The following is a 25,163-nucleotide window of genomic DNA, read 5'->3' as shown; positions in this document are numbered from 1 at the left end:
TGGACGAATTCATAATCACATATAATACTGGCCAAAGAGATGAATCAACACCAGATACCAGGAGACACACCTTCTATGCTATTATAGACAGGATGCTCAACGAGGTAAATAGAAGATTCTCCTCTGATGCCTGCAGTGTTCTGATGGGTGCAACTGCATTGAACCCCAAACACTCCACATTTCTGGACAAGCAAGCACTCTTAAGAATGACAGCAAACTACGGTGTGGAAGAGGATGACCTCGCAGTGGAAGTCCACCAGTTGAACCGGCTAATTGCCAGGAAGAAAGACAAGGGGCAGGAAGTATCCACACCATTGGAGCTTGCAACCATGCTGGAGCCATACAAGGATGCTTTCATGGATATCCACAAACTTGTATGCATCTCTGTGACCCTGTCTGTCACTTCAGCTGCTTGTGAGAGAAGTTTCTAATGTCTGAAGCTTCTTAAGACATACTTGCGCAACAGCAGTGGTAACAACCACACCAGCAACCTTCTGTCATATCAGTAAACTCCAGGAGGGCAAAACAACTCGATATTGATACTGTTATAAACACATTTGCTGCCAATCACCAGAACAGGCACATTGTTTTGAAGTAATATTGACTATAAACACAACATGATGAAAGATAGTTAGCCTGATAGTGACCTTACTTTTCCTCAGAGTGTATTAACTTCACATGGGATAATTCGTTTCTGCTATGTAAACTATGTCTTTATGTTATATTTCTGTTGATTTGTAGCTTTACTCTTAATGGTATATTAAATGTTCAATCTAAGCTAATCTTGATTTTCTTTATTATTATGTATTACCTTGGGTAGAATTTAGGTGAGCTTCCTCTTTTACATGTACACATATTTTCATAAACAGATTACTTCTAATTTGTAATAATTAATTATTAATCAGAATATGAGTTTCCAATGAAAACTGCATTGAAAACGCAGTTCAAAATAGCACACCTTTTTGAAATGCACCTTGGTATTTACATTATTATAATTTACCATCTATACTTCATATCGATGGTATTTTGGGAAGCCCCTCCACAGTTTACCTCAGCCTCCCCCAACGAAAATAGCGTCGCCATTGCCCTCTTCTGAGACAGCCAATGAGTGTGAGGCAGCATAACGAGACAGCCAATGAGTGTGAGGCAGCATAACGGTCGTTCCGCCTTTACTGCTGATACATAATTTTGATGCCCCCATTCAACCCCCCCTATGCCCCCCATCCTACCGCCCTCTAAGTAAATCTTATTACTCTAAATAGTTACCACGCATTATATAACTATTATAATTATCACAAATTAAGTTTTCAAAAAATAATACGAAAAGAAGTTTGAACCTATTTTTCAACATTGTTCGTTTGGCCATTGTAAAACAACAAGGTTAAAGTTAGAAACTAAAATGTTGATAATTTGAAACTAGAATATGACTTACTTCTGTAAGAGCATATTGCATGGGTGCCGGAGCACATGAGTAGGTCAGACTAGCAGTAGTTGTTACGGCATTCTTTATCTGTGATAGCTCGTCTGGAAACATTGCGTAGCCCACCTGAAAAAAACATGGGAAAGGTCAAAGGGTATAACTCAAATATTACAGATATTTTACAAACGTTTATTCACAATTCGGAACATGATAAATACTAGTTTCACATGTATAATAGAGAATTCATATTAACATTTTTTGGTTGAAAGTCAAACCTAAAGAAAATTATTTACCCTAATACTGAAAAACAGTTTTAAAATGTTTCATTATTTGGAAATAACGGTGTATAAGGTTTCTATTAGATGGTTGTCAGACCAGTTCTTTCAACTATAGGAATATATAAAATAAAACGTTACTTCCGTAACTTCTGTCATATCTGTTCGTTGGTGGGACAGTGTTTGGTCTACAGACTTGCAACGTTAAAATTCAGGATTAGACCAATAAGGCTTTGATCTACCATAAATAAACGGCTCTGCATGGCTTAATGGTTATCACACTCGACTTCTAATCCGAGGGTTGTGAGTTCCAATCCTTGTAACCAAGCATGTGTACTCCTTTTAGCTGATGGTGCGCTGTGATGGTACGTTAATCCCATTATTTCTTGGTAAAAAATGACTAAAAGAGTTGGTAGAGAGCGATACCGGCTATAACCATTCCCTCATGTATCACTCACTTCAAATAATTTGTTCCATACTGTGAGATATACGATGTCCCATTGTTTACTGATATATCTGTCAAATAGAATTAGTGTACAAATATACTGTAGGTTAATCCAATTTAACATAATAACTTTTACTGCAAAATAGAACAGTTAAAATCGTCATCATAAGATATTATAAACACAGTTTCTTTAACATATTCATCTGTATTTGATACAAATAAAAATTAACTTACCCTCCATCCACCGGCACTGGCCCATTTGGAAAACCCACTACAAACAATGGTGCCCTCTCGATAGAACTAGAAAATAAATAACATAATTAATGCCATTTACTTAAACAAATTATAATGTCAATATTTCTCATACTTTTAAGAGTATTAGTCAACTACACAATTAACGATTTAACTATCTAGTTTCAAGAGTATTAGTCAACTACACAATTAACGATCTATCTAGTTTCAAGAGTATTAGTCAACTACACAATTAACGATCTATCTAGTTTCAAGAGTATCAGTCAACTACACAATTACCGATCTATCTAGTTTCAAGAGTATTAGTCAACTACATAATTAACGATATAACTATCTAGTTTCAAGAGTATTAGTCAACTATACAATTAACGATCTAACTACCTAGTTTCAAGAGTATTAGTCAACTACACAATTAACGATCTAACTATCTAGTTTCAAGAGTATTAGTCAACTACACAATTAACGATCTAACTATCTAGTTTCAAGAGAATTAGTCAACAACACAATTAACGATTTAACTATCTAGTTTCAAGAGTATTAGTCAACTACACAATTAACGATCTATCTAGTTTCAAAAGTATTAGTCAACTACACAATTAACGATCTAACTATCTAGTTTCAAGAGTATTAGTCAACTACACAATTAACGATCTAACTATCTAGTTTCAAGAGTATTAGTCAACTACACAATTAACGATTTAACTATCTAGTTTCAAGAGTATTAGTCAACTACACAATTAACGATCTATCTAATTTCAAGAGTATTAGTCAACTACACAATTAATGATCTATCTAGTTTCAAGAGTATCAGTCAACTACACAATTAACAATTTAACTATCTAATTTAGTGATTCTCAACCTGTGTCCCGCGAGAGATTGGCAGGTGTGTCGCGGTGTTTTTGAAACACATTCAACTTTCTTGGGATTTTACAAACAAGTCGAACACATCAGTTAATAAAAGCTACTATAGAGACACTCTAAAACCTTCCAAAACATTCGATGGGTTTCATTGAACTCGAGCACTGAGAAGTTCATACTTAAATTTCATTCTCGACAGCAACGGTTCGGCTGCTAGTTTAATTGCGGTGCAACAAGCGCTTCGTACGTCATAAATGATGCATCAAACAATCAAACTGCTTTCTGGAACACATTCTTATTCTGCGGTAAGCTACAGCTATTACGTTGTAGGTAGGAATTTTATATCGACTGCAGAAGTTCGTGCTTATCGTGTATGAATTAGCTTTATCATTTATCCATGGAAAAATATTTAAGTAGTAAGTGTTGTGCTGCAAAGGAGGATGTGTTGAATTAAAAGCAAGGAATCAAACGAAAGTACAAAAACGAATACATCGAATACGGTTTTTTCGCTTTGGAATCGGAACATTCTCAATTACCATTCTGCCTACTCTGTAATGCAGCTTTATCGAACGAGGCGCTTGTTCATAGCAAACTGAAGAGACACTTGGAAACAAAATATTCAGTTGTGAAGGATAAACCAAAAGAATACTTTGAGAATCTCGCGACTCAACAACATGAACAATCAAGGAAGCTTGGAAACTACATGAAGCTGCCCGAAAAAGGATTGATTGCAAGTTATAAGGTTGCTCAATTGTTGGCAAAATGCAAGAAAGCACATACGGAGGCCGAATCAGTCATTGTACCAGCGTCAGCAAATATCGTTGAAACTATGCTTGGAACGGATGCCGCCAAAAAGATTAAGCACGTTCCACTGTCCAATGACACAATTTCGCACAGAATTGTAGACTTGTCGTCGGATTTGAAGGACCAAGTTTACAAACACTTCGAAGTGCCTGAAGATGAATTGTCTCTGGTATGGTCTCTTCAAGTTGATGAATCTGCTGACGTTAGTGGAAAAGCTCAAGTTCTGGGTTTTGTTCGATTCATAAAAGATGGAAAAATCGTAAACGAAAAGATTGCAAAGATTTAAAAAGTACAGCGAAAGGCCAAGACATATTCGAGTTGGTGAATGAAAACATTTTGCTCTTTAAACTATACTGGAATAACTGTGTCAGTGTTTACACCGATGGCTGTCCTTCAATGTAAGGAAAAAAGCAGGGATTCGTTACTCTGGTGCGCCAACAAAATCCAAACATCAGGATTGTTCACTGCATGATTCACAGAGAGGCGCTCGCCTCCAAATATTTGCTGAAAGATTTGCAGTCTGTTATGAATCAAGTTATTCAAGTGGTGAATTTCATCAAGTCTCGGCCATTTCAATCTCAACTTTTCTCTCTTCTCTGTGAGGCGATGGATTCAGACTACAAAAAGCTATTGCATCACACTGAAGTTTGATGGCTTTCGATAGGAAAGGTTTTAAAGCGTCTTGTCCAACTAAAAACCGAAGTAATTTATTTCTTGGAGGTTGAGAAAGCAAGTTTTGAATTTTCTTTTCATGATGAGATCTGGTGGCTCAAGGTTCAATTTCTCTCCGACTTGTTTGACAAATTAAATTCTCTGAACTTAAGTCTTCAAGGTCCATCTGAAAACATTATTAGTAACGTCCAAACTGAAGGCCTTCGATGAAAAGGTGATGCTGTGGAAGAATAAGATCTCGAAAGGAGTCCTTGATTGTTTTCCTTCTGTTTACGAATGTCCATCAAAGAAAAAAATTGTCCCTCAAATTTTAAATACATTAAGCGACCTACAGTCGGAACTGAAACATTACTTTTCGTCACTTGCTGTAGACGAATATAACTGGGTGACCTTTTCATTCGGAATAGACAACAAATCTTACAACTGAGGAGGAAGAACAGCTCATTGATTTACGAAACGACAAATTTTATCAGTTATTGTTTCCCGAAAAGAACTTGGATGAGTTTTGGATCTCCATTAAAAATTCATATCCTGCAATCAGTTCAAAAGCAGTTGAAGTTCTGCTTTCATTTGTATCTTCATGGTTTTGCGAAACAGGATTTTCAGCATTGACTGAAATTAAAGCCACAAAGAGAGAGAGGCTTCTTATAGTCGATGATGAAATGCGAGCTTGTTTGTCTACGTTAGAGCCTCGCTTCAATTTGATTTGCTCTCGGAAGCAGGCACAAGCGTCACATTGAAAACATATGTAAACATAAAAAGTTTTTATTTTTCTGCTGTACCACAAAATAGTTAAAAAGTCTTAGAAATTAGGCTTTTTATGTTAGCTCTTCTGTGTTACGTGTATCTAAACGTGATGCACAATGGCATTATTATCTCTTGTTTTGACCGTGATATTCGTTCTAAGGTTTTTATGTTAACTCTTCTGTGTTACGTGTATCTAAACGTGATGCACAATGACATCATTATCTCTTGCTTTGGCCGTGATATTCGTTCTTAGGCTTTTTATGTTAACTCTTCTGTGTTACGTGTATCTAAACGTGATGCACAATGACATCATTATCTCTTGCTTTGGCCGTGATTTTCGTTCTTAGGCTTTTTATGTTAACTCTTCTGTGTTACGTGTATCTAAACGTGATGCACAATGACATCATTATCTCTTGCTTTGGCCGTGATATTCGTTCTTAGGCTTTTTATGTTAACTATTCTGTGTTACGTGTATCTAAACGTGATGCACAATGACATCATTATCTCTTGCTTTGGCCGTGATATTCGTTCTAAGGTTTTTAACGCTTGCCGTGTAACGTGTACCTAAAATAATCATTAAGGCTTTCCAGGTGTGACACGATGATTTTCGGAGTGTCGTAATGTGTCACAAGTCAGAAAAGGTTAGAACCACTGATCTAGTTTCAAGAGTGAACTTCTATGTTATCGTAAGACTGGATGATTTTAAAGAATTTATTCTTTCAATGTCTGGCAATAAAAGTAGTCGTCAATAATAAATTAGTGTATGTACACTACTCTAACATAATTCCATTTTCCATGGATCATTACGATAATAAACACAATATGCAAAAGCTGACCTTGTAGAGGCTCACATGCTGACCACTAAAATGAGTTCGGGCATAAATTTCGTCACTCAGAACAATAAACTTCTCTTGCCTTAAACACTCACTAGGGGAATTAAAACAGACCACATATGTTATGATAAAAACGTAGATTTTGTTTCGTAAACTTACTGTATGCTTACATTTAAATGTAACGACTAGCTCTTTGTTGAAGATTCAGCTAAAAACAAAATAAACCAAATCTTAAAATTTCTCTCAGCATTCAATGAACATCTCAAACAAATGATAACTTCTTCCTGATATAATTGTAGTAATGATCTAACAACATGCAAGATTATTATAAGTAGTTTTCACTTTAACGCAATTTTGAGATCAGCTGTTGTATGCCTAGTTGAAACCTAGTTTATCTACACTTTATTAAAATATTACTATTGTTACTTTGTTTACAATTTTAAGAACAGAATCCCGAGCTTATAAAAATTACAAAATTTGTTCAGTATTTGACTCAAATACTAAATTATGAATTATCTATCGTACTATTGTGAAGTATATAAAACAACTAACCCTAATGCCTTCAGTTCTTCTTCGGTGTACGCAATTCCAGCTGAAAAACATGTGTTTATATAGTATATGTATATATAATATAAACATGTGTTTATATAGTATATGTTTATATACATATCAAGTACACGAAATAATCAAAGATTAACTGAAGTTTATTTGAGCTAAAACAAGACAAGGACACTGTTATAATCTAGTACCACTCTTCTACCTCAGATCCCACTTCTATAAAAATCTGATAATCTGTCGTATGAAGTGAAATACAAATGACTGGTTATTATACAACACATTACATGAAGATTTGGTAGAGACAGCATTGCTTCTTTACAGTGTATGATATTTCACTTCAGTATGGACTATAAATACCAAAGATATCATGACATTAACAGAATGCTGACAAAGTCCTGCGCTATCTTGGTTCACTCCTCCGAGAACACTGTTTTCAGAGCACCTTTATTGTTTTGAGTAACTCCACGAGATAAAACCCTTCTCCTAAGGCAATTTCATGTACGTAAGTTTCTTTTGTTCAATCGGACCTTTCTGAAGGAGTGCATCAATCAGTTTAGTTTAATAAAGGTAGACGTCATCGTCCATTAGCCTCAGATCAGGGTACATACACTATTTCAGCTTCATATAGATAGACGATATAATCCATTAGACCAAAATAAAAACAACTATATTATATTATCTTAATAGAAAAAGATGATGTAATTAATTACAATAGAATAAGGACTACAACAACAGTTTAGCATGATAGACGCATATACTATATTCCATGAAACTGAAGTCTTGGTAACTAGACAAATGTAATATAATATAGTTCACACTATAGTCCATTAGGTATAGATCAGTGCAACTACACTGTTTTAGCATGATAGTAGTAGACACTATTGTCTATCAGACTAAGAACAAGACAGATAACATAACATGATGTTTTGGGACAACATGGAACTTACTGGTCCACCTCAGCTGTCTCATCCTCTACACTGTAACATGATGTTTTGGGACAACATGGAACTTACTGTTCCACCTCAGCTGTCTCATCCTCTACACTGTAACATGATGTTTTGGGACAACATGGAACTTACTGGTCCGCCTCAGCTGTCTCATCCTCTACACTAGACTAAAACTATTAATAAACAAATAAATACAACCTTAAGGCTAGCCTTTGTCGTTAATATACTTATCAGGAGTTCTCTTAAACTAACTTAGATTTACTATGTCCATTACATCTGAAAGCAACCTATTTCAGAAGACCAACAACCCTGTAAGAAAAATGAAACTGTCTTAGCCGAAGATGACTCCTACCCAGACAAAATGCATACTTATGTCCCCTAGTCTCACAGTTACATATGATAAAAGGATTATACATCAGCACTATTAAGTCCCTTTACAATCTTAAACACCTCACTCAAATCTCCACAGCTCTTCTCCTTTCAAGAGAAAACAGTGTGAGAGATCTTAATCTCTCCTCATATGTCAACCTGTCCATCATAGGCACCATTCTAAAAACCCTCCTCTCAACCCTTTCCAACAATTCCATGTCCTTCCTAATGTAAGGAGCCCAAGACTGAACACAATACTCCAAATTTAGCCTAACCAAGGACCTATACAATGACTTTATAACCTTTTTAGACTTGTATTTAATAATTCTGTAAATTTCCTATTTGTTCTTCCTCAAACAATAACACTTTACTTGTATGGCTTAAGAAACTGATCAACTATTACACCAAATCCTTTTCTTTCATGACACTTAAAGTTATTCCTATCCAAATTATGCTTATAATTCATATTATCATAATCCACATGCATTATCTAGCATTTATAACTAATATCCATTTTCCGTTTATTTATCAAATTTAACAAATGTTCTAAATCCTCTTGAAAATTGGCAACATCCTCTTTACACCAAAGACCTTAATTATCACTGGCAACTTTAAGTAATTTAATTACCATTACTTTACTATATCATTGATGTAAATCAGAAAGAGCAAAGGTACTTAGACTGAGCCCTGAGGTACCACACTTGTAACATTAATGCTTTCTGAAAATCCATATACACCAAATCTACACCCTTTCACTCACCTACATAAGCAGTAAATTTTTAAAGACTGCCAAAAGATTTGCAAGACAAGATATGTCAAACCATATTAAATGACTTTGCAAAGCACCTTTAATCAGATTTTCCAAAACTTTTCCCACAAATGATGTAAGACCATCAGCCCTGTAGTTACTTGAACAACATATAACAGCTCCCTTGAAGATAGGAGTGACATTAACTAATTTGCAATCTGTTGGTAATTATTCATTATTCAAGGACTTAGAAAAAAGTTTGGCAAGTGCCTCACATATCCAATCCTTAACCTCCTTCAAAACTATTAGGAAAATATTCTCTAACCAAGTAAACTTATTGTTCTTTAAGCTTTCCAGTTGTATCTTAACAAACGCAGAATTAATATCGTAATCTTGTTCATTCTTATTTTCAATTATAAAATGTTCAAGATATAATGCACAGTTTAAATCTTTACTTGTCTAGACAGAAGAAAAATAAAAATTTAATAACCCAGTTATCTCATAATCATCAGATATGAACCATCCTTTATCATCCTTGAAGGGCACTATCATCATTCTATCATTTTGTTTACTCTTTGTATTTGAATAAAACCTAACTGTTATTTTTTACATTTCTTACCAAACTTTCCTCATTCATTCTTTATGACGTCATAATTTCCCATTTTACCAAATTTTTATTATTCTATAATCTTTTAATTCTTCCAAAATACCATTCAATTTAAATTCCACAAATTTATTATGCTTTTCAATAATTGTATCGCTTATACTCTTTATGAGCCAAGTTGATTTTTACTTGTAACTACCTTTTTTTTCTATGAGGAATATTTTTATCTTGAACATTTAAAAAGCATATCTCCACAAATTTTGTGAAGCTGAGGCATTCTTAGACACTGATCAGATGTGGAAAATCTGTTGTGATAATTCTTGTCACACCCCTTCAAAATTTGCTTTTTTTTAAACTTCTAACTATAATATCATTATTTCTGATCTCTATATGCAGCAAAGCTTTGTATCATATATACCTGGCCCGGCATGGCCAAGCGCGTTAAGGCGTGCGACTCGTAATCTGAGGGTCGCGGGTTCGCATCCCCGTCGCCCCAAACATGTTCGCCCTTTCAGCCGTGGGGGCATTATAATGTGACAGTCAATCCCACTATTCGTTGGTAAAAGAGTAGCCCAAGAGTTGGCGGTGGGTGGTGATGGCTAGCTACCTTCTCTCTAGTCTTACACTGCTAAATTAGGGACGGCTAGCGCAGATAGCCCTCGAGTAGCTTTGTGCGAAATTCAAAAAACAAATATACATCTTATACACCAATGATTACTTGCACCAGGTTGTTCCAAATTCCCACCCACTCAGTGATTTCTATATTAGAAGCTAACAATGATCTTGAAATAGTATTCTTTGTTGTAGATTTCTTTATCAGTTGGTGAAGAAAACCATCTTGAACAGTTTAAAAAAAAACCTTTCTCTCTCATGGTTTGTGTCCAGCATTTATGATTACAAATGCCTGAAACTAAAATTACTCATAACTATAGTTTTATTACTGGTTGAAAAGTTAATGTCATTGTAAAGTTTCTCCTAAATTTCATTAGTATCACCAGGTAGTTTGTAACAGATATCCTCTATAATTGTTCTCTTTACCTCTGCTAATGAAAACCCAAATTGATTCAATCTCCTGGTCTATATTGTCGTTGATATTTTCAGCTTTTAAAGTACGTAACTCACACTTTAATATAAAGTCACTCCTTCCTCTCTTCACTACTCTGTCCTTATTAAATAGCCTGCAACCTTGCAGCTCACAGAAATTCCTGTCCTCAAAATTCATCTACATTTAACTACGTTTCAGTTATTTCCATTATATCAAAATCTTCTGTTCCTTCCAGTGCCCTAAAGTTATCTGTTTTGTTTCTTATACTTCCAGCATCACAACAATAACAATTAAGCCTAACTTTAGAACTGTACTCATTTTATATGTTAAACTATTTCTGCCTCTTATTATTTTTGCGTTTTTATTATCCTAACACTCACCATTGTCTAGTCCTAGTTTCAAATTTTCCTTACAGCTGTGTTAATAGTCCTAGCAAACAAGCCTTCTCTTATCGTATCTAAATGCAAACCACCCATTCAAAACATCTTCTTTTTCCACTGAACTGATCTCACAAGTCTAAATAGTCAATTCGCTCATCCTTACATATTAACCTAAGCCTAGCAATTAGCCCTAGTGACCTATTTATAATTTAACCTTCACCAGGGGAGTAGTCAGAAATGGTCATTTGGTGGATTTTAGTTTGAGTGCTTGGTGCAAGCGCAGAGGCGCGAAGCCATGCTAGGGGTGTCCAGGGGCATGTCCCCCGGAAATTTTTTAAATAAAAGCATAAAAGAAAAGCCTGAATTATGCATTCTGAGACCACCTTTTTTGACAAATTTCAGAATGGCACACTGAGGTGTTTGTCTTATTTTTTAATCATGAATAAATATATAGGCCTATATATATAATATATAACTTAAAGTTATCAGGCCCAGCAAAGTAGGCCTACAGACCTGTCATCAACATATAAAATATAGAGTCACTCAGAAGAGTGTAAAATATATGTATAGTGTGTACAATCTGTATTCAAATATCATGGACAGTGTATGATCAGATTACCTGGATTTCAAGAATTAACTTCACAAATAAACAGTGGATGGCACCGTGGCAAGCTGGCAGCACCTTGGCACTAACCTTGTACCATTGGCACCGTCTGTAGTGAATCATTCACTATAGATGGCGCCAATGGTGCTGTGAATGTGACGTTGGCAAAAATAATGTGACGTTGAGAAACAGAGGTTGCGATAAACAATCATTCACAATGGCAGACGTACATGTTCTGTTATGTTTAACATACGGTCTCAAGCCTCAGAAAGTGACATAAAATAAGACGAGTGTGTTTAAAGCTACTGTCTGCAACCAGTTGTGGGAAAGGTGTTGTTTTTGATGAAACAAAGAAGCAACACAAACATAACTGTTAGATACAAAGGTACGAGTGGGATAGAAAGTAAGTCTCATTTAAACGTTTATAATATTCAATACCTATATGGACAGCATTAAAAATGTGTAGTTTAATAGAAAACTGGGATATTTTTCCTTCAAATTCCGAAAATGTACTAACACACCCTTTTTCTCTCCTGATCAATACGCTGTTAAATGTGGCACTCAGTTGTCTGAATCATGTTATGTAGTTACACAAGCTGTCTATCACAAGTGTGTTAAATGTGGCACTCAGCTGTCTGAATCATATTATGTAGTTACACAAGCTGTCTATTACAAGTGTGTTAAATGTGGCATTCACTTGTCTGAATCATGTTATGTAGTTACACAAGCTGTCTACCAAACATGGTTAAATGTGGCACTCAGTTGTCTGAGTCGTGTTATGTAGTAACACCAGTTATCTATCAGAGATGGTTAAATGTGGCACTCAGTTGTCTGAATCATGCTATATAGTTACACAAACTGTCTATCAGAAATGTGTTAAATGCGGCACTCAATTGTCTGAATCATGTTACATAGTTACACAAGCTGTCTATCAGAAATGTGTTAAATGTGGCACTCAGTTGTCTGAATCATGTTATATAGTTACACAAACTGTCTATCAGAGATGTGTTGAATGTGGCACTCAGTTGTCTGAATCATGTTATTTAGTTACACAAACTGTCTATCAGAGATGTGTTGAATGTGGCACTCAGTTGTCTGAATCGTGTTATATAATTACACAAACTGTATATCAGAAATGTGTTGAATGTGGCACTCAGTTGTCTGAATCGTGTTATATAATTACACAAACTGTCTATCAGAAATGTGTTGAATGTGGCACTCAGTTGTCTGAATCATGCTATATAGTTACATAAACTGTCTCTCAGTATTGTGTTAAATGTGATAGTTGTCTGAATCATGTGATATAGTTACACAAGCTGTCACTTAGTAATGTGTTAAATGTGATAGTTGTCTGAATCATGTTATATTGTTACACAAGCTGTCACTTAGTATTGTGTTAAATGTGATAGTTGTCTGAATCATGTTATATAGTTACACAAGCTGTCACTTAGTATTGTGTTAAATGTGATAGTTGTCTGAATCATGTTATATAGTTACACGAACTGTCACTTAGTAATGTGTTAAATGTGATAGTTGTCTGAATCATGTTATATTGTTACACAAGCTGTCACTTAGTATTGTGTTAAATGTGATAGTTGTCTGAATCATGTTATATTGTTACACAAGCTGTCTCTTAGTATTGTGTTAAATGTGATAGTTGTCTGAATCATGTTATATAGTTACACAAGCTGTCACTTAGTAATGTGTTAAATGCCAATGTTAGTCTTATATGTCAGTACTGCTATTCATGGTTTTTCAAAATAAATTATCTTAGCAATAAGTAAACATCATGCAAGATGAAAAAAAGTCTTAGAATAATATTTATTTTAATAACCAAAGAGAAGTTATGTTTCACAGATAATTTATACGTCACGATATTGAATAAAGTACAATATATACATATGTGTGTATGACAGTAGAAATAATAAGCAGTGCGGTTATGTGAAATATTGAAACAATATTTACTTACTGGTTCTTATCTGTATCACGTGATTTCTTAACGTGCTGCTTTGAGGTACTTTGAGTTATGACGTCGATAACATTTCCTTATGTTGATTTCAAGGGAAAGTGAATCCAAACAGACTGAGAAATCTGACAGATAGCATTTTTCTTCACGCTCTCTGGTCACTTAAATCAAATCGTATTAATTACAAATAGCTTCCAAGATACTTGATATAGTGTGGATAGTTAGAACTATAAAGTTCAGTTGTTTTCTTTTGCCTTTTCCAGAGCAAAAAGCGAACTTTAATGAAAATATCAAATTGACATTGGTGTGGCTTGATATTTAATGGACAAATGACAAGTTTTATTTATCAGTGATATCAATTTAAACAACCTGACAACACTTAAGTGGTTAGGCCAGTATTTTAAAGACGTGAGAATGTAATAAAAGAAAGAAAAATACAACGAAATTTTTAAGTAGTTAAAACGTATCTAGGAACTGTCATAATACAAGATAAAATAATTAAAAAGGTAAATGTGAAAGAAACTGAGAAATTAGAAGCTAAAATAAAACTATCTTAAATACAGGTAGCGTAAAGTAGCTTCAGTTTGTCCTGAATGTAAGTGATGATTTGACCAATGAAGGTCAGAAACGCCACAGAGCAAGGTTAATACAGGAGTGATGAATAGTATTCAAATGGTGATCCAAAAGCATCCATTTTTCACCATATGGAGAAATTGTCGGGCAAGAGAAATGTCTTTTTTTATTATAAGAAATTTCTGTTTGCTTATATGGTTTTATTGATAGTCTGAGGTTGTTCAATAAAATGGTTACATTTTTTACACTTTTTGGTGTTGATGATGCTATAAGTTGTGCAAACAATATCTATGCGGTCTGCTAATGGTGCTATTGTTTGACGTAGTAGAAAGTGGTGGTGAATTTTGGATGTCTTACAGAAATAAAGATAGCGTCTTTGAATGTCATTAACATTTATTGTTGTTCTACTGACTTGAGAAATAACCGGGATTTTAGATAACGTTTGTTTAAACGGTTATTTAATTTATGTAAATTGTTTATATTTTTATAATTTGTGACTTGTTCCTGAGTTCGAAATGAAAAGTAGTAAAAACAGAGAATTCTCATAATCGATAAGTTTTCAGGTCTTATCTTTTCTATGATTTTTTATTAATATATTTTTATGCCCTTTAACCTTTTCATGTGTAATCACAGTTTCGACCTAGACAATTTATTTAAAGCCTAACACATATTATTTGAAGTCACTGAAATCATTCAGCTAACTTTAAAAAACTTTCGCTTGTTACTAAACCATCTCAAACGAAGAAAGAACTATCTTCTGGGAACACTGAGTTAAATGCTTTTTAACCCTTTTTAATCTTATATGGTTATTTAAAAGAATCGACAGGTTAAGACACAAAGACGTTAAATAGTCACATACCAATGGCACTTATAGCTGTCATTAGTACATTCAGTCACATCGCGCTAGACATATCTTAAAATAAGCAAATTATCATAGCTACCGAACAACTTCACCAATGCATATCTTAGTCACAGGATAGTTTAAAGATGGTGAATCTAAATAACATATTCAAAAGACAAGGGAAAAACAAAATGTAGTTGTGCCAAGATTAATTCAGACCAATTTGTTATTATTTGTATTGAATAAGCTGCGAACATAATATCAATTTTAACCACCAGGCGATTGAACTGGACTAGTGATGTTTCATTATAATCAATGTATCATTTTCACTATACTTTACTAACAACTGATTTCATTGTCATTAACACTATAGGGAACTGAGTGTGTTATCATAAGGCCAGATTGAATACAAAAATCATCGAGTCTCGTGAAAACCTCAATTGATACAAAATCATGGTGGAACGGTATGTATAAGAATTATATTCCTTGTTTAGTAAGCAGTGCATTGTAACATTTAGTAAGCAGTGCATTGTAACATTTAGTAAGCAGTGTATTGTAACTGAAAATCGACTACGACTCTTATTGTACTGAGGTCCCAGCAGGTTACGGTAAGCAAAGTGCAGCGTCTTGTAACAGAACAATTCACTCCATGTCACAGGTTCGCAACGTATTGAAAAAGAATCTGTCTAAAAAAGAAACGCATGGTACTTGTACGGAAGATATTTGCACAATATATCCAGATAAGGAAGGTAAACTGAATAAAACTATACGAATAGTACATAGCCATGGCAAAATAGCCTTACGTAGTGACACTTGACGAAATGCACGTGTGTAGCTGGGTAATCGTGTATGTTCACCAAGATAAAAGTTTTCAGTCAGGTATCGTATTCAAGCAGTTGGAAAATGGAACAATTATTCATGTGTATGAAGACACATCGATCAAGTCAGTGGACACAGTGCCTCTGGTAATTCTGTGTGGTCAAACGTTTGTACAAGGCGGTAGAAAACTACTGTCATTGTAAACCAGAGAGATTATAGAAAATATGCAGGGATCAGAGATGTTTATTGGACACTACAGCCTTACAAAGAAGGCTTTTACCATGAAAACAAGGCTACAGGGCTACTGTCAAGATGCATAGTTGTCAGACAGAGTATGACAGGAAGTGGCAACAAAGTCATGAGATTACAGTATAATGTAATCAACATTAGGTGTTCTTATCCAAGTTTGATAGGCTACAAAGCACCACTATTTTAACTATCATCAATAAGTTACTTACTTGGGTTATCCGGATTGCAAAGTATCAGCAGACTAGGAGATTGAATGCAGTTTTCTTTAACAGCCTAAAAGGAAATAAAAACACCATAAAAATTATTTATTTTTTACACACTGCTGGGCCTGGCATGGCCAAGCGTGTTAAGGCGTGCGACTCGTAATTTGAGAGTCGCGGGTTCGCATCCCCATCGCGCCAAACATGCTCGCCCTTTTCAGCTGTCGGGGCGTTATAATGTTACGATCAATCCCACTATTCGTTGGTAAAAGAGTAACACAAGAGTTGGCGGTGGGTGGTGATGACTAGCTGCCTTCCCTCTAGTCTTACACTGCAAAATTAGGGATGGCTAGCGCAGATAGCCCTCGAGTAGCTTTGTGCAAAATTCAAAGACAAACGAATACACTGCTTATATCAAATTTTTAACGATGTTAGGGAACAGTGTCATTACAACTTATGCAACAAAACTTGCATATTACGATTTATGTTTCGATGAATGTTTTTTTATCAGGCACAGTACAGTTAATGTAGGACTGAACGACAACAGTGCTCGTGTCACCCAAGTTAAAATAAAAGTAATTTCACGTGAAGCAGAATATAGTTTTGATTTTATACAAAGGGGTGAAATATCAATAAAAATCACTATTTACTATTAAGTTAGTTTCATCTAAGTTTTCAAATACATCCATTCTGTACAGCTTTTTCAAATGGAATAAATATTGGACGGTGTATAAGCATTACAGGCCTATACAAACACATTTAGGAAGTTCATTATGTATAAGACATGTTTATCTGTAGCAATGTTTCTGGATCTGTGTTAAAGTTTATTTCATATCGTACTTTAATCGAAAAGTTTTCCAAGTGTCGAAGAGAATTTCAATCATTTTATAAAATGTCTACAGCGCAAACCAAAACAGAGTAGTCTATCATAGTAATTAGAGATTTATGAAATCACATGAAGAGTTACTTTAAAGCACCTGAGATAACAAACTAGTTTTTACCTTATAATTTCAGTTTAAAAGTTATATAAAATAATGAGTACAATAAGTGAAGTGTGTGTTTTCTTATAGCAAAGCTCCATCAGGATATCTGCTGAGTCTACCGAGAGGAATCGAACCACTGATTTTTGTAATACAAACCCGTAGACTTGGCGCTGCGCTAAAGCGGTACAGAAGTAAAATACTTTGAACTAGAGCTATTAGATCACATTGAACTTATCAACTCTGGACATGTCTAAAACACAATTAGTAAATTCATAATCTAATACTCAGCAGTCTCAAAAGTAAAACCTCTTTACTCACTAAGGGAAATATAGCTAATAAAGTTAAATTCTTAAAGAACCAGCTAAAGATTTAAAAACGTTACATATAATTATGTGAAACATTAAAAAGATTTCTTTTTTGTCTAGAAGGGTTCAGAAATATTGAATAAAATAAAAACATCAACTGAACTTTAGTTTACATCATTAAGTCAGTGTTTTTGTTAGATTCTATTCGAATCATTCCTTTTATTTTTTAAACAGAAAGCAACAAGAAGCAGAGAAACAGGGAAATTAATTTTTTCCTTCTTGACGTATTTCCCAAGTTTATAAACTAAGCAATATATCCTAAGAATTAAATAAAACTGACCTCTGACATTTATAACTGAATTTTGACCTCTGTTTGCCATTTACAACTGAATTCTGACCTCTGTTTGACATTTATAATTGAATTGTACAGTAACTCCAGAGATCGATATTTACTATTATAGATCATAATTACAGCTCCAAGCACTGACACGTTTCGCATAATATCTGGTAGTTTCAACTTCAATATAATACATGGACCCAGTATTTCTATAGTTTAGACATAACCATTCTTGATATGGAAATGTTGGCCAGATGGAAGACAACCAGTCAGCAGAGCCCACCACCGATGTAGCTACTCTTAAACTAGTAGTAGGATTGACTGTCACGAGTATAAGACCACAACAGATGAAAGTATGCAATGTGTTCAACACCACATCGTGACCCTAATTTTGGACCTTCTGATCTGCAACCTTGTATGCTAACCACTTGACCATTCGTAGCTAAATACGTTTCGAAAGATGCACTTAAGGGGATCCTGATTTCCATACCATGCCAACTATATGATAAACATTACCCAGACCCAAGGAGGTTTGGTTTGTAGGTTTAACTATTTTTTTGAAGGTTCTGTGTCATGGCTGGTTTCACCTGAAAGACACTGCCAGTGATTTGGATGGTTTGGAGGTTTAACTATTCATCTGAAGGTTCTTTGTAATGGCTAGTTTCACTAGGAAGTTACTTGTAGTGATTGGCATGTTTGAAGGTTTAATTATTCCCTTGAAGGTTTTTGGTGGTGTATGGTTTCATTTGAAAATTAATACATCAAGTCATCCATTAAGTAATGTCCGATTTTAGGTTCAGAAAAAAGAAAGGATCTCAAACACTTTTAATATTATTTAATCAATAATGTATGTTACATTGTTATTAATTACTTCCTGTCAACGATTCGCAAGCTTCTGAATGCCACTTTTATAAAATTCTTGGGGTTTGGAGGAAAAGAATGTTAAAAGGGGTAGTTTTGACATCTTCATGTGTTCCAAGCTCGTTTTCATCTTGACAGTCCTGCAAACTTCGGAATACATGATAATCAGATTGGACAAGGTCTGGAGAATAAGGAGGATGTGGAAGTTTTCCCAGTCTAGCTTTTCAATCTTTTCAGTTGTGATCCTTGCTGTATGTGGCCGTTCATTGTACTGGTGTAACACAACACCTTTACGACTGATCAAAGCAGGCCTCTTTTCCTTCAATGTAACGATTACATCAGACTTCTATTGCCAACAGTTAGAGCGCTTGAATGTTGCACCAACAATATCCCATCAAACGCTTAACAAGACTTTCCTAAGGTGGAGGCCGATTTGGAACTGTGCTTTAGGCAGTTTACCTGCACTGACCCATTGTCTGCGGCGTTTAACATTTTTGTAGTATATCCATTTTTCATCTCTAGTCACTGACCTGTCTAAAAAAGGTGAGATACGTTCACGAGAGTGCAGAGAAGTGCAAATGTTCACTCTTGCTCTAAGGTTGCCTTCTGTCAAATCATGGAGGACCCATTTTCTAAGTTTGACACCTTTCCAAGCTGTTGCAGATGACGGTGAACTGTTGAATGGGTTGAATTAAGCTTCTGTGCTAGTTCTTCAACTGTTACAGCACAACCTTCATCAAGTGCTGCCAGCAGGAAGCCATCATTAAACTCAACAGAACGACCTGAATGTGTTACATCACTTAAGCTGTAGTCACCTGATCTGAACTTCTGAAACCACCTTCGACATTTTCTTTCATTGAGAGACTTCGCACCATAAACACCTTGAATGTTTCGTGTAGTTTCTGCTGCACTATTGCCTTTTGTAAACTCATAAAGCATTATATGCCTAATGTGTTCCTCAGATACATCCATCTTCATAAAGGTTTATTTGATTAATGATCTGAAAAAGTGGACTTAGATTAGTTTCTTTTATTTGTCTAAACATTTTTATGCACGTCCTACTAAATATTTTAGTCACTAAAGCCTTCTACAAAGACAGAAGTAATGATGTACTTTCTGTATTAAGTTTTTTGGACATTACTTATGGGATCACTTAATAGTTGTTGAGTTTATCTGCATGTTGGTGGTTGTATGTGAACTGAACTAAAATTTTATCACGACAGATAGGTTGAATGAGGGAATCCTGGAGGATTTTAGGATATTTGAAAATTGATGTTGGTGGCTTGCCTGAAAGTTACTGTTGAAGACGGAACTTACCTGAAGTTTGGTGCGTTCCTTGAAGGTCTGATATAGAGATTATGGTGATGGATGGATTAATACCAAGATCCTTTTTGTGTTGAGTTCACCTGGAGGTTCCAAGAGATGGTGAATAAGTTGATCTGAATGTTTTTGGTGAGAGTGATGGATCACCTGGAAAAATCCAATTCTGATGTGTTATTTTGTCATCCTCATGTTTCTGGTCTAAGCATGCTTCACTTTTAGGACAATGGTAATGGCTGATTTCGACTGGAGATTTCTGGTAGAGTAACTGAGTCTTCTTGGAGGATCCTGATGTTAACTTAGTTAACCTGTAGATTAGTGATAGTTTCATCTCTAGGATTTTCCAGCGGATGAATTCATTGGGAGGCCAATGTTGGTATCAAGTAAAAGTCTGCAGACATTTTTTGTAACACTGCCTTCATTTTCTTTTTTTCACATTTGTGAACTTCTTCTGTCTCACGTTTTATTATTATTATTGCTTCTTTTATTTCCATATGAATATATAATTATGTTTCTTTATTTATTTTTGATTATTTTAACTTACTTATTCTGGGTCAGCTACCCTAAAGTAAGTGCACTTTCAGTACATTGCTAAAAGTTACGTAAAGGCAGAATCAGGATTCCTTATCTTGATCTTTTAAATGTTATTCAATCAGTTGTCTATAGATAAAAACAGGCACGCGCAGATTTGTATCATGCTTTCTAGAAATTCTTTCACATACAGTTTGCATAAAGTTGTCTCTTTTCTTTTTTTTTATTTCTGACTTTGGTTTCGAGTAAGCTTTGAAAAGTATTAAAAATACTCTGGGTAAGACAGCTTGTAATTACTGAACAAATGAATTTAAGCCTAACTCCTTGGGATGCTCGAATAGCAGCATTATAATCTTCCTGCTTCTTCACTGAAAGATGTGCTGTTACAACACATTAGTAAATTACGTTTCTCTCTTTGCTATTATTATCTACTACTTTTATTTGTGGTTGATTAACTCCCTTCTTCTGAACAGGGATGGTATTAGTACGAATGTCCCAAAGGTTTCAAGCATGCGCACCATTTGGATATACTGCGTCTGCTCAGTGACACATCATAACCTGGTTGAATGCATGCCAATTAAAAAATTAAAGGAAGTGTAAATTCTGTAGAATTGTTTGTTTTTTGTGAATATAATATATTATGAAAAATATTTTGATATTGAATTGCAAATGAATAACCACTTCAACAACTCACGTACTCACACAGATTAAAATACACTGACTGCTGTACTTCTTGTTGTACACATCCAGCACTTCTGTATTCTCATATCATATCCTACACTCTTCTCCCACCCCAGTTTTTATCATTTACGGCTCATCCTCTCATGATACAACTTGAATTTATGATACCACTGATTATCTACACCTTACCCCTGCTAACATGTCCTCCGATTCCACTTCGTGGAATGGGGCTATAACGTTTCATGATCTCATGGACTCACATAACAAATCAGTACCAAGAAGCATAAGCGTATTCTGGTACTAATCTACCTTTCTCAAGCTATTTGATACATGATAATATGCTCTATTTTTATCACATTGTCAAATATATAATACTTTTTTTTTAATTTACATTGTTTGGTAATTGACTGTAAACTCTAACTTGTAAAATTATCATGAAAATGATGGTGTATCTCAGTAGTGTTAAAATCCGTCGTGTGGTCATATACTCGACATGGATTTACAATCTGTTTTATGGCGATAGGCGTAGCTGGTGTATGACAATATACTTTAAATAGGTCGCGATATCCATTGCAAACTCTGTGATACATAATGGTGTGCTCCACTTAACATATACGTTACATAATGGTATACTCTACTTAACACATATGTTTGTTTTTTTAATTTCGCGCAAAGCTACACGACGGCTATCTGCGCTAGCCGTCCCTAATTTAGCAGTATAAGACTAGAAGGAAGGCAGCTAGTCATCATGACCCATCGCCAACTCTTAGGCTACTCTTTTACCAACGAATACTGGGATTGACTGTAACATTATAATGTCTCTACGGCTGAAAGGGCGAGCATGTTTGGTGCGAAGGGAATTTGAACCCGCGACCCCCAGATTAGGTTTCTAACGCCTTAACTCACCTGGCCATGCCGGGCCGACATATATGTTACATGATGGTGTAGTTGAGGTATCTATTGTATATCAATGTAATTTATCTATCATTAGATATATAATGTTTGCCAACATATTCTTCCTATATTAAGAGACGCGTTCTACAATAAAGGACGTTACTAGTTGAAAATATAAGTTGTATTACAACGTTTACTATCTAAGTTAACATATTTCTATAACAAAGTTTTTATGAAGTCAGAATAGCTCTATCATATTGTAACATAGCTTACCTTGGTCAAAATTTCTGGCGTCAGTTTCCAGCTAGTATTCAAATCAACAGGAACAACGTGTATTTTGTGTCTTGTGATTCGAGCCTGAGGTTCGTAAGTTGTCCACGTGGGGGACAGAAGGACGATATCTGTAAGAAGTAAATTATAACAAGAATTTACATTCACACGAACAAACAACTATGTAGTCTTGGAATACGTAAGTGTACCAGGCTTACGTTTGTTAGGAACGGACACATATTACAATTATTGAATTTGAAGGTATGCAAAGTAAATGCCAGAAGACTTAAAAGAGGTATCGGGTGATGTCATAAAAATAGTCAATTTTATAAAATCAAGACCACTCAATGCGAGGATCTTCAGTTTACCCTGTGAGGATATGGGAAGTGTGCATAAAAATTTGTTTCTTTATACTGAAGCCCGATGACTTTCTCGGAGAAAAAAGTGCTTGTTCGGTTTTATAAACTGCGTGAAGAGATAAGTTACTTTTCATCTGAATGCCATTTTGAGCTTGCATACATGTTAATGGACAAATGCTGGATTCAGGAAGTGGCTAACCTTTCAGATGTATTTGCTTGTCTAAATGAAGTTAATGCTAGAAAGTAGGGTACCAGGGAAACATACTTGAAAGTTCAGAGTAAAATAGAAGTGCTTTAACGTAAGCTAAAACTTTGGGAAGAATGTATACTTACTTGATTGCTTCGGAAATCTCAGTTGTTTTTAGTTATGAATGAAATTTCCTTAAGTGAAGATGCAAAAGTTTCAGTCTTGCAGTACATATCTGATTTGTGTACAACTATTGGGAAGTAATTCCTTCCTCATTTAGAAAAATTACTGTGGATTCAAAATCCCTTTGTTCACTTTGCAAATATCAACGACTTGTCTTTGAAAGAGAAAGAACAGTTTATAGAAATTTCAACTGATTACACCCTAAAACCAAAATTTCAGCAGGAAGAAATTACACAATTTTGAATTTTGAAATTTACAGAACAGACTAATAGAAAATCTGTTGAACAAACTAAGTTAGAAAATCTATTAAACAAGCTAATTTAAAAAATACGTTGAACAAATAAAGATAAGAAATCTGCAGAATAAACTCAGAACTAAAAAAAATATGTGGAACAAACAGAGTTCGAAAATATGTTGGAAACTAAGCTAGAGAACCTACAGCTTACAATTAAGGCTAAGAAATCTGTTGAACAACATATGTCCGGAAACCTATTGAATAAACTAAGTTAGGAAATCTGTTGAACAAACTAAGTTAGGAAATCTGTTGAACAAACTAAGTTAGGAAATCTGTTGAACAAACTAAGTTAGGAAATCTGTTGAACAAAATAAGTTAGAAAATCTATTAAACAAGCTAATTTAATAAATACGTTCAACAAATAAAGTTAAGAAATCTGTAGAATAAACTCAGAACTAAAAAATATGTGGAACAAACAGAGTTGGAAAATATGTTGGAAACTAAGCTAGAGAGCCTACAGCTTACAATTAAGGCTAAGAAATTTGTTGAACAACATATGTCCGGAAATCTGTTGAACAAACTAAGTTAGGAAATCTGTTGAACAAACTAAGTTAGGAAATCTATTGAACAAACTAAGTTAGAAATCTGTTGAACAAACTAAGTTAGAAACCTATTGAACAAACTAAGTCAGGAAATCTGTTGAACAAACTAAGTTAGGAAATCTGTTGAACAAACTAAGTTAGGAAACCCATTGAACAAACTAAGTTAGGAAATCTGTTGAACAAACTAAGTTAGGAAATCTGTTGAATAAACTAAGTTAGGAAATCTGTTGAACAAACTAAGTTAAAAGATTTGCTGAACAAACTAAGGCAAAGATATTTCTTTAAAACTACGTTAGAAAATTTGTGGAACAAACTAAGTTAGAGTATCAGCAGAATAAACTGAGAGCTAAGAAATATGTTGAGTAAACTGTGATAAGAAATTTGTTAGGAGTAAGAATCACAAAAACAACGTTCTTTGGAACAATAACAAGTAAAATTATTTGATATACGTTACAGCCAACTTGGTAACACGTCTACCGGAACTAGTTGACTAATTTGACGTCACAAAGGAAGATTTTCAATCTTATTAAGAGCATCTACAATAATATTTCGACCAACGGCACTGATGAAGCCAGGTATACAGCACTGTTATTGGTGCCAAAATATATGCACTATTGAAAACTTTGTTGTCGTCAGCTAAATCGGGCTAACAGCTACATTCGAAGCTCATCTCACTCCAGATACGATCGTAATAAACGATTTAAATTTTCCTTCTTTAATCAACTCAACAGGCATTTAGCACTGAAGTAAGAAAATTATCAAGAGATTGTAAGTTTGGTGGGGTTTTTTAAAGAAGGCATCACGAGACAGATTTGTTTCTGGTCTTTCATGACGAACTATTCAAAGAGAATTATTATTTGAAACGGATTTGACTAACAAACGTGCTTTAGAAATCATTACTAGCGAGAGTCTCAGCACCAAGACACTACGGGTGATTTACGTATAGTGTCACAAAGGAAGTGACAATACTCCAAAATGAATCCACAGGAGTCGCACAACACGGACTCAGAAGAAACGCAATATTCAATGGGACAAAATTGGAAATAAAAAAGTCGCATCTATACAAAAAGTCTTTTCGTTGTTGTTGTTTTCAATTAAGCACAAAGCTACTCAATGGGCTATCTGTGCTCTGCTCACCACGGGTATCGAAACCCGGTTTTTAGCGTTGTAAGTCCGCAGACATACCGCTGAGCCAATTGGGGGCAC

General features: G+C 34.8%; 1 protein-coding gene across 1 annotated transcript in view; it reads right to left on the bottom strand.

The window, feature by feature from the left end:
* The window catches only part of LOC143249905 (asparagine--oxo-acid transaminase-like), a 108,683-nt gene that overhangs the window by 17,744 nt on the left and 65,776 nt on the right, over window positions 1–25,163 (bottom strand). Inside the window, exons 3-8 of the mRNA XM_076500510.1 lie at window positions 22,395–22,522; window positions 16,219–16,282; window positions 6,859–6,898; window positions 6,310–6,400; window positions 2,375–2,440; window positions 1,433–1,546 (exon numbers count right to left, since the gene is read on the bottom strand). Coding sequence (XP_076356625.1) covers window positions 1,433–1,546; window positions 2,375–2,440; window positions 6,310–6,400; window positions 6,859–6,898; window positions 16,219–16,282; window positions 22,395–22,522 — 503 coding nt within the window. The remainder of the gene's footprint in view (window positions 1–1,432; window positions 1,547–2,374; window positions 2,441–6,309; window positions 6,401–6,858; window positions 6,899–16,218; window positions 16,283–22,394; window positions 22,523–25,163) is intronic.

The sequence above is a fragment of the Tachypleus tridentatus genome, chromosome 4 (genome assembly GCF_004210375.1).
Source record: "Tachypleus tridentatus isolate NWPU-2018 chromosome 4, ASM421037v1, whole genome shotgun sequence".
NCBI lineage: Eukaryota > Metazoa > Arthropoda > Merostomata > Xiphosura > Limulidae > Tachypleus > Tachypleus tridentatus.
Note: the sequence above shows the minus strand (reverse complement) of the source record. Positions and strands in the feature narration are given on the sequence as shown.